Consider the following 11,347-nt stretch of genomic DNA (forward strand, 5'->3'; position numbering starts at 1 on the left):
CAATTGAGTTTTTATGCTTACTTTATTTATACGATACCGTGGATACCATGGAAAACATGGGAAATGAAAATAGAGAACCCGGCTATCACATACATGCAGGAACTATATAGTATGTGTGAACTTCTAAAACAATTTTTACTTATATCTTTAAAACAGAGGTGGATTTTATTTGCTTACCTACCTACTCTTACGAATCTTACGTTTATCGTATAATGGCCATGTTGCAAGTGTTGCAATTGGTACAGCCTGGAAAAAGAGTAGAAATTAAAAAGTAACAACATCGTATTTTCGTCCCAATGAGGAGGCACACTGACATTTTATCCCGCCAGGCGGTGCCTGTCCAAGTGTCTAGGCATGTGACTGTCATTATCATATCATTCTTTCTTTATTGCAATCATGTTCATTTTACATAGGATGGTATTCAAATATTATAAGGTAGGTACATGATACCCTGTTAGGGCATGGCAATAATCTTAAGGACTACTTAGTGAACTAAAACTAAAGTAAAATTAGTCTTAATATAATTCTATACATGGAGATGATAATTGAATAATAATTTTTATAATTGACATGCATACGTGTGAGAGGAAAAAAAAACATCTCGCTCTCTCGTATGAAATTATTTATCTGTGCAATGGACAAATAGGGTGGCGCCATTTGTCATAATATTTGAGTGTGCCTCCTCATTTATCACACATATTGCATCACTTTTTGCATTTCTACTCTTTTTTGCCAAATTGTAGAGAAAATACAACATAAGTAAATATATTTATTACATAGTAATTACATAAGGAAATTATAATTTTAACATATATATGGAATTCCATAAGTGTAATAAGTGTACTTGCAGAAAAATCAGAAACTTCTAATCATAAATGAAAAGTTCTACATGACAACCCAGAATCTACCAAAATGGTAGAAAATTTATAACGCGTCGCTCGTGTGAAACATTGCGGTCACTGACTCATGTTTCTTTTCTTTAGTTCGACTTTTCTTATTTTAAACTTCAAAATGTGTTTTTGTTTTTATTAATAATAGACCAATGCATTCAGAAATCGTTTACGGTAGTGAAGCTCACTGTGTTGTAATTTGAATGCGAGTGAAACTGCAGTGAAGTTGCATTGCACCTGCTCTGTTTTTTTTACCATAGACGGATATACACAAGCTGTACAATGGCAGAAAAAGTAAGTAAAAGTGTATTTTATGGATTATTTTTGTAATAAAACCTCTTTCGTAGTGTTTATAAAAAGTTCCCACATTTTCTCCTACTTCAAATAGAAAAAAAAAATCAACACCTGCTTCTGTCATGATAAATCACAATCATTTTGGTTCGTAATGAAATTGTAAGTGTTTCTCTAAATAAATAATGAAATAAATGGTATAAATATAGTTTTGACGTTCTAAATCAGCTTTGTGATATGAAATTATGAAATCATGAGAAGCCATGTATCAGGTTAGGTGCCATTGTAAAATTGTTCAGATTATTGTGAAACAAGAAATTTTAAGTGCTATTATTATACGATCCATTTATTTGTCGTGACTGTATTAGGCCATATAAATCGAAATATGCTCTATTCTTCATTTTAATTTGCGTTTTAATAGTGAGCTGTGGATTTTCTAGCATACATTCAGTAGAGCAGGGAGAACTTGGTATGAGGCGTTGTCAAAATATTATAAAAGAAGAAACTGACTGACTGCCATCAATGCACAGCCAAAACCACTGCTCCTAGAGATTCCATATTTGGCACGTAGGTTCCTTATAAGGATTAGAGCTGTAGAGGAGCACTAAGAAATGCTTCATTCATTTCATTTCAATGATTTTTTAAAATTCACATCCAAAGGGGGGTAAAAGTTTAACATTTGAATACTTTACGATTATACTTTTAGTAGCAGGGCGAAGCTGCGGGAAAAATCTAGTTTTAACTAAAACATCTGTGATTTTCAGAAGATCCAAGAGAATCCGCTGCCCGAGCCAGCGGAGCCCGCTCAACCCAAGCCAGAGCCGAAACCCCGCTTCTGCATGCCGTCCTTCACGAAGACCCCTCCGCAGGACTTATATAGGCAGCTGTTGCCGGCTATGCTGTTCTTGCTCACGTTCGTGACAGTTATGACGATGCTGCTTACTTATATGGACACTTTTGGTAAGTGTCTCTAGGGTCACACCTGATAGTGTCTCCTGGCTCACTTTCCTAGCTTCTAAGTTTGTTGGCAAAGTTGAAGGCACAAGACCTCAGGCCCCTCCCCCTACGTTCAAATTACCGCACTCATGCAAGAGGCAATGCACTTGGCTAGGAACAGATGCCTATGGAGGGACCTAGTCCTCAACAGAATATGATGCCACAATCCTCAGCATTGAGGAAACAACTGAAGATGTCTTTACTCAATTTCATAGGTCTTTAATTTAGAAATACTCCTAAATACTCTTTAAGAACTGTAAGTGGAGCCTTTTTTTTTTTGATGGAGTGGGAATGCTGTTACGCACGATGTGTGGGACTCGCCGTTTCTTTCCCCTCCCCTAGTGAGAGGGGGGAAACTTGGCCCTACCCACTAACCCACTCCGGCGTTTCATCCTCTCTGCCGTTCGTGAGGGCGCCAGGGCCGAAGCCATTGTTCAAGAAGACCGCTCCGCAGGATTTGTAGGCTGCTGTTCCCGACTATGCTGTTCTGGCTCACATTCGGGGCTCCTGGCTAACCTGATAAGGGTCATGGCAGAAAAGGCACCATGGGCTGTCCCATACAAACGCATTACATTTCGTGTGCTGCGATATTTTATTCAGCATTTAAAGCAGGCGATCATTTTTTTGTACAGAAAAATGCCTCAATTTTCAGAAAATTCGCGTTTGTACCAGCCACAGTAGACTTTTCCATGCAATGCTCCTAAATAGTATCTCTTAGCTAATTCTTCAAGCTTCTAAGTACTTTAAGTACAACTTAGTTGAAATTTTCTCCTGGGTCACACTTAAAAATCTTTTGCGTTTGTAAATGTCCCCTGGGTCACTCTTTGCAAAGAACTGATGTTTACTGACGTTTATCTGGTTATATTACGTTGAATTGTTTAAATTGTATCACAATATTTTTTATTTTAAACTTACATTACATAGTATTTATATTATAACAATGTCACTATTGTTATGAATTTGAACATTAAAATGATGTTTACAGCGAGAGGCGCTCAGCAGTTCCGTTTGAACATGAGTCGCGACTACGAACTGAAGATCCCGCAAGAGTCCGACTATCTGGTCGCATACGTGCGTCAGTGGCATCTTGGACCTCGTCCCAACAAAGAAACTCCTGCACCAATCTATACAGACCAGGCTAAGGTGTTGGATCAGCTGCTTGGAGAAGTGGTAAGTCTTTCAATTTAAAAACCTTTATTAAACATTTGATATGTCTCCTGGGTTGTGCTTTAAGAATGTTCCATTGGGGTTACTTTTACTTGTCTCTTGGGTCACGGGAATTTTTCTCCTGGGTTTTTCTTCAAAAATGTCTCCTAGGATCACTTTTAAACATGTCTCCTGGGTTGCTTTCAGAAGTCGAAGAGTTTGACTATCTAGTTGCATACGCGGAGTTTCGTCGTTTTTTTTTCGTTTTAGACTGATTGTGATATGATACTGATTTTAAATAATACCTGAATTGCCTGAATTATAGCAGAAAAAATGAAAATTGAACAGAAATTTTCATTACTACTTTGTGTTTTTCTTTTTAACCCCCGACGCAAAAACGACGGGGTGTTATAAGTTTGACGTGTCTGTCTGTCTGTCTGTCTGTCTGTTTGTCTGTCTGTCTGTGTGTGTGTGTCTGTCTGTGGCATCGTAGCTCCCGAAGGGATGAACCGATTTCGATTTAGTTTTTTTTATTTGAAAGCTGTGTCGGGAGTGTTCTTAGCCATGTTTCATAAAAATCGGTCCAGTAGGTCGCGGTCGGGGGTTTTTCAAAATTTTAATTTTGTGGTTAGGTTATTAGAAGAATGAATGTCACAAGAGGATTAGTTTTCATAGATATTTACATAATAACTATTTATTTTTCAGTACAATGGCACATTCGTCGAGATCCTTCCTCGCGGGCATCGTGACCCTACCACCCTGTTTCTCGAAGTGGAGCGTGGCTGGAGCGGCCTAGCTGTTAGGGCTGCCCCGAGAGACCATCTAGAACTTGGTGGATCAGCGAGGACTTTAAACGCTTGTCTTAGTCCCCTCGATCATCCTATACAGGTATGTTGTGCCTTGTGCCTTACAGTTACCAGAATGGTTGCTTTTGTAATAATTCAAAAACACTGCCACTAGCAGCCTGTTTTTGGAAGTGGAGAGTGGCTGGAGTGGCCTAGCTATTAGGGCTGCCCTGAGAGACCACCTGGAATTAGGTGGTTCTGCGAGAACCCTGAATGCTTGTCTGAGCCCCCTCGATCATCCTATTCAGGTAAGCTTTGTCTTTATTAACTGCAGTAGATATAAGAGATAACACGCTGCGGTAAGCGGTGGTAGCCTAGCGGTACGTACGTGCGACTTTCGTTCCGGAGGTCGCGGGTTCGAACCCCGGCTCGCACCAATGAGTTTATCGGAATTTATGTGCGAAATGTCATTTGATATTTCCCAGTCGCTTTTCGGTGAAGGAAACATCGTGGTCTAGTTTACCCTTCGGGTTGGAAGGTCGGATGGCAGTCGCTTTCGTAAAAACTAGTGCCTACGCCAAATCTTGGGATTAGTTGTCAAAGCGGACCCCAGGCTCCCATGAGCCGTGACAAATGCCGGGATAACGCAAGGAGGATGATGAGATATAAGAGATAACACCGAGACACTTCCTTGATGAACTGTTTAGTCTTGGTCGACCATGGGCTGTGGTTTACATAAAACCTGAATAAAATTAAGTACAGTGCACTACCAGATAGCTTGGTTAAAGTTTGAAATACATCTATTATTTGAATTTCATAATTTCTCTGGCAATTTAAAATTTTGTCTTTATATCTACTTTAATATCCACAACATGGGTATTTCTATTATACATCGTTCCAGATTAAATAATTTTAATCGCAATTTGTGTGTTTTTTTTTCAGGTTCCCTTCAATGAATCCGATGAACACGATACTTTCTTTAGGTAAGTAACAAAATTATCAATATTGTTTGATGTCATTCTTATAAAGTAAATGTTCAATTTTAATTAACCCCCGACGCAAAAACGACGGGGTGGTATAGGTTTGACGTGTCTGTCTGTGGCATCGTAGCTCCGGAACGGATGAACCAATTTAGATTTAGTTTATTTTGTTTGACAGCTGAGTTAGTCGGGAGTGTTCTTAGCCATGTTTCATGAAAATTGGTGTCGGTTATTGAAATAGTTATTTATTTATTGTTTAGATGACATGGAAATTTGTAATGTAAACTTACATACACACTGAACACAATATTTGTAACGTGGTAAATGGAATTTGATGTGTGTGTTATATTATAATCATTAATATATTTTTCCCCTCACTAGCTCGGAAACACGTGTTTTGCCCTTTAATACCAGCGGGTAAAAACGCATTTTATCCACTAGTGGATATAGTAATTTGACCTTGAATATAGTCATTTTTTCTGCTTTAAAATTGATAAAAGTGAAGTGAATCTAGTGATGACGATGATTTACAATACCACCTGTGGAACTACTGGAAGCAGTGACAAACGCGTTTTTTGCGTTGTACCTACTTTCCTCGCTATAGTGACGGGAAAAGTTTTGTGTTACACTCGGGTGCAAATGTATTTTACTTCTCGTGTGTTAAAAAACTCGCAAGTTCAGGATTCTATTCTCGAACCACTCGCTTCGCTCGAATCCTTTCACTTGCTCGTTTTTCAATTCCACACTCGGCGTTAACTTTGCACCCTTGTATAACAAATAACTATTTTTGTATAGATCCCGCGTCCTCTGCCTGCCGCTATACACCGTGTTACTCGCAGCGGAGGCCACTCGCGCGCACTACGTACTCCTCGGCGGGCCCCCTCATTTACATCATGTGCCCTTCCACAAGGTTCAGCTCAAGGTTGGTGTCTGACACTATTTTATCAACTCGTTACTAATGTTACTACCAAATATGTCTCCTGGGTAACTCTTAAAATGTGTGTCTTGGGTCACGATTTGTTATATTTATCTTAGATCAACATAATAATGTCTCACCTAGGTTACTAATGTTACCACCACATATGTCTCCTGGGTAACTCTTAAAATATGTGTCTTGGGTCACGATTTGTTATATTTATCTTAGATCAGCATAATAATGTCTCACCTAGGTTACTAATGTTACCAGTGTTACCACCAAATATGTCTCCTGGGTAACTCTTTGAGAAGTGTCCCTTCTAAAGTGCCTACGTTATTAAAAAATACTTCTTCTGGGTCACTATTTGAATTGTGTGTCCTGGATGATTCATATCGTCACTACTTTGAAAAAATCTCGTATCTCACGCTGCTCCTCAAAGTTAAAACGCAGTAAGTCTATATGCATTCCATACATACTTACTACAATTTTCTTTTCATTGACAGACGAAGATACAAGTTTTTTTTAAAGTAGTGACGATATCCTAGGTGGAGTTTGGAATGTCTCCTGTGTTACTCATATAAGATGACTTTTTTGCCTCCTGGTTCACACTTTGTAATATGTATTTTGGGTCAGGTTGGAATGTTTGGCCACAGAAATATACGGCGTGATATTGAAATCGTGATCCGCATCATGTGAACAATTGATGATTGAATCTATGTAAGAATGTCTTATAATATTTATTTATTTATAATTCGCAGGTGATCGAGTACCGTTCCAACGACGAGCTAGCCCGCAACCAGACTGCGCAGTTCCTTCTCACGAAGAACTACACCGTGGCCGCCACCTTCCCTGATTCCATCATGTTCGCGCTAAACCACTGAGTGAGTTTACTGTCGAGTCGCATACATTTTGAAAAGCTTAACTAATTAAACTCAGCACACACTATACTGTTAGATCGAGAGATAATTATTTATTCATACCCACAACATACACGGCTTAGGGCCGGTTGCATGAAACCGTCTGTCACCGCTAAAGCGTTCGTTAAATTTTATTGTATGGGAAGTCTATAGACATCTGCTGCGTGATGATGATGTGTCTGTCAAATGTGGTTGATGCAACTGGCCCTTAGACTAACTAACAATAAAAATGTTAAAAAATATGCAGAACCTAATAAATAAAAATTGCTTACTTATGTATCTAGTAAGTAATTATTACTACTAATAGAATTTTTACAAATTGCGAATAAGTAATTCGTGTCGATTTAAAACACTATCGCCACTCGTTTTTAATCGCACTTGTATCGCAATGTACTAATTCCATACGTACCGATGGAGCTGTGTAATATCTATCTCGTAATAGAAATATGACATGAATTTGGTTTTACTACATTATAGATGGCTGTCTCTGGGGTTACGGAGTGTAATAGTAAAACGATCTACAAAATACTGCTTCAATGTATGCGATTCGACGTTAAAACAATATTTGTGATCTAATATTATAAGTATTAATCTCAATTAACATGAAAGTAGACAAGGAACAATCTGTCAAGTGCCTTAGGATTCAAATAAGATATATTTTACACATTTTGAACAAATCTTGAAGTACCCAACTTAAAAGACCTTTTGTGAAAATTCATACATATAATGTTTAAGCCTTGTCTTATTTTATTTTTATAAAACGGACAATATTACAGATTAAGACAAAGTAACAGTTTAGTACGGCTAAATAAGGCATAGAGCATATATTTCCCACTTACTCTATTTCAAAGTGATAGAATTAACTTTGAATACTTGACACGTTTATTACTAAATTTCAATTCAACTAGTAGGATAAATCGTCAGTAACTGGTCCCCTTCCAATAACTGGCCATCTTGTACTAAAAGTGAACTCTGTACCTACATCGGTAAACAGAATTAATTTCACTGTTAAATTTAGCCTATGCAGTACTATATACTGAACGGATTTGTTTAAAATGTGTAACTCAATAAAGAAGCCATATTTGGACCTTATTCTATACGAAATAGTCTAAAATGGTTAAAACGGCAGCTACGTTGCTCATACACTGATTTAAAATAATCACATGTTAAGTCACTTTTATTCAAAGCACTTTAATATTAAATCAATTTTGGAAAGTATTGGAGTGATAAGGTTTCAAAAATGTACCTTGCCTTTAATTTTGGCATTTATTTGCCTTGAAATCACTGGTTCAGTCGATATGGAATAATTTTTAATATTTGAACGGATATACATACTTGACTCACTGTAAAAGTAACTTTTGTTTTATTATGAAAATGGTTACTTCAAGGATATCTCTTAAAAGCACCTCAATTATATTAACCTTTCGTATGCGCCTGTCAAAAAAATGTCATATATTAGTCATAATAAATACATGTTGAAGTTAATACAATATGGAGCAGATCTGTTCCTAAGCATACGAGAGGTTAATTTTGAATTGAGATGATATCTCATATCAGTTGTGTCTTAAGATTTCTAAAAATAAAATGTCCACTGAGTAACAAAAAGTTGCCCAGGAGACAATCACTGCATAATAGACTCTACACATTTTAAATCACTTTGTCCGTTCAAATATTATCTATAAAGGTGGTAAAGAGAGACAATAATGATTGTTAGGTTGTGTCTGTCTGTCTGTCCGTTACGGTATTTCTAACAAAATATTAATTATAATGTAATTTTTGCTAAAGAATAAAAAAAATTGGCTTGTCATAGCTAGGAATTTTGGCACTTGTACACAATTAAAATTTTTACATGTACGCATTTTATTAGGACACGGACTGATTCGAGTTTTTTATACATTAATATGATTTTAATGTGAATTTTTGTGACAGTAAATAACGCTGTAAAATTTGTCACTTTTAAGTTATATCATTGTCAGTATTGTTTTACGTTAATGTCAAAATATTTAATAATGTGAATTTCCTTTTATGGTATTAATTAAAATATTTTAAACAATATTTAAAGCTCTTATAATAACTACGCAACCATACGTAAAAATCACAAATCTGCGTATAAGTTAGGTAATTTTACTGTAGATAATGAATGATCAGTATTGTTTTCCATCCAACTTGGTTGTGTGATTGTTATACAATGAATCTCCAGTGTTCGTGGGTGGATCAACTTTCTTTTGTCTCGTTAGCCAGAAGACTATTAATACAAAAAAAAATACCTTCTACTTGTAAGCTGCTGAACTTCCGGAGCCTGTCTTGGGAAAATGTATGTGATTTGACTGTGATAGGTGGTTACAGTAACGCCACTTGGCATGATAAAATGTCAGTTTGCTTTTCAATTCTAATAAGAACATATGATTGGTTCACACATTCACTACCGGACAAAAAATGGCGCACTAGTCGCACTACGTCAGAAACCGAACGTTATCTATAACCGTCCGCTTGTATGGCGACAACCCGCCCAGTGGGTCCGCCGGAATCTGAGCAAAGTTCACGAGTGCCTACCAGGCGAGTTCTTGGTTGCGAGTGTTAACTACCAACGAACGACGAGCAAATGTTGATCTACCCTCGTATTTTAAGTGTTTCTCTATTTAATCCGTGGTTGCAATTTTAATTATTTTAATGATTGTGTCATTCCAATTATGCCGATTCCTCTCTATTATTTAATTTAAAAGACTGAATATCGAATATTTTGTTTTAATATCAAGCAGCCGATCTTGGTAACTATGAACTTTGAACATTTTTTATTTGTTTAAATATTTTAATATTTAAAAAAGCTCATACGTCACAAAAACTATGAGATTGTATTAAGTAAATACCTAAATGAAACTTTTAGTAAAAAATGTGTTCAGAGTTACCAAGATTGACTGTAACAATGATCAATATTTTTTTACAATATTTAAGTGATTTTAATGATTATTAATGATATAATTAATGAACTCAAGAATAACGATTAAGTGATCACTATGACAATGAACAGTTTTATCGATTAAATTATAATTTTAGTTCAATAGATAATTTTAAGATTTTTGTGTTAGGCTTAGTTTTATGCGCTCAATTTTCTCAAATAAATGGCTTTAATGAATTTGGTGTATTTTATTGTTTTCCCTATTCTATAAAAAAAACATCTTTATTATGATAAAGTCGGTATAGCCCTGTTCCAGACAGTGTACGTTACGTCAGGGGCGGCTCACTCCGCGATTCTATCGCCGCGCTACAAGTACATGCCAGCGGCAGCGAGTTCGCGGCCTAATCAGGGGTGGCGCGTGTTCTCACGGAACGCACGTTCGCACTTTCTAATGTTACTTTACGTCGCGAGTTTTTTTTAAGGTTCATATGCTATGTCCGCGTGTGGAATGTCTAAGGGACCGGCCACATCAGAGCGGCGCGCGCCACGCCACCTGGGGCGCGTCTTACGTCCTTCCTATACAAAATGTACTGAGAAGACGTTTTTTGAATTACACTCAGGTGACGTGGCGCGGACGTCCGTTGCGCGCCCCGAGACACGCGACGCTTAAGTGGGAACGCTGGCTAATAATGCTTAGTTAAATAGATATCATGAATAAAATAAATACCATAGGACATGTTTACACAGATCTACTATTGATTAAGTCCCCCGAAAAGATTCATGAAGGCTTGTGATGTTGGAACTTAACACTTTCGAAACCGGGCTCTACGCGGCGCTACGACATTTTCGCTACATACGGGGAAACCCATGTAATCGGCTACGCTTCTACGAGCGGTGTGCCCGACAGTCGGGTTCTTGGTAGCGAAAGTGTTAAACAAAAATATATAAATACCATATATATATACCTAGAAAGTACCCAAGACTTGAATATAATAGTATAACATTTTATCTGAGTATTAAGAGCGTTATAACATTTCGGCGTCGGGCGAAATTAGGTATTTTACCCGCCGCGCGAGCCCAATATGCCGACCCTTTCTAGCACGTCTTATCACTCGCTCGCACTACAATAATGGACAAAACAATCTTGATCCTTTCTATGGAATTTTGATAACAACCACAATCTACTATCTCGATATAAACTTTTGGTTTCTAATAAACATTATTTTGTACGAAAATACGAGAATATAGCGCGAAATAATATCAATTATGTTAAAATTTATTTAAAAAATTAAAGTAATAATTATAAAAGTAGATCCCATCCCAAATATTTGCTTTTGTTATATGATAAGTATTAGAGTAAAGTATATATTAATATGATGATAAAATAAGACAAATACAATTCTAATTACTTCAAGGTGGTGCTCAGGGTCTGATGATGGAGCCAGATGGTGGTCACCAATACCAATGAACAATATGACTATACAACTTCGTGGTTTACATGTCATTCTAGCATTTTCACTTTCACATTTC

General features: G+C 37.0%; 1 protein-coding gene across 2 annotated transcripts; it reads left to right on the forward strand.

Annotated features, from left to right (window-relative positions):
• The first annotated feature begins 952 nt into the window (after positions 1 to 952).
• On the forward strand, positions 953 to 7,273 carry LOC125238394 (protein Star). 2 transcript variants are annotated; one of them, XM_048145705.1, is made up of 7 exons: positions 953 to 1,184; positions 1,946 to 2,141; positions 3,163 to 3,347; positions 4,029 to 4,211; positions 5,051 to 5,091; positions 5,884 to 6,010; positions 6,763 to 7,273. In XM_048145705.1, exons 1-7 carry the CDS (start codon positions 1,173 to 1,175, stop codon positions 6,883 to 6,885), a joined length of 867 nt encoding a protein of 288 aa, XP_048001662.1. In that variant the 5' UTR covers positions 953 to 1,172; the 3' UTR covers positions 6,886 to 7,273. The 2 variants fall into 2 exon arrangements, with proteins under 2 accessions (XP_048001662.1, XP_048001663.1); XM_048145706.1 differs by lacking the exon at positions 953 to 1,184 and adding an exon at positions 1,329 to 1,453.
• Positions 7,274 to 11,347: the final 4,074 nt, after the last annotated feature.

This window comes from Leguminivora glycinivorella, chromosome 23 (assembly GCF_023078275.1).
Source record: "Leguminivora glycinivorella isolate SPB_JAAS2020 chromosome 23, LegGlyc_1.1, whole genome shotgun sequence".
Taxonomy (NCBI): Eukaryota; Metazoa; Arthropoda; class Insecta; order Lepidoptera; family Tortricidae; genus Leguminivora; species Leguminivora glycinivorella.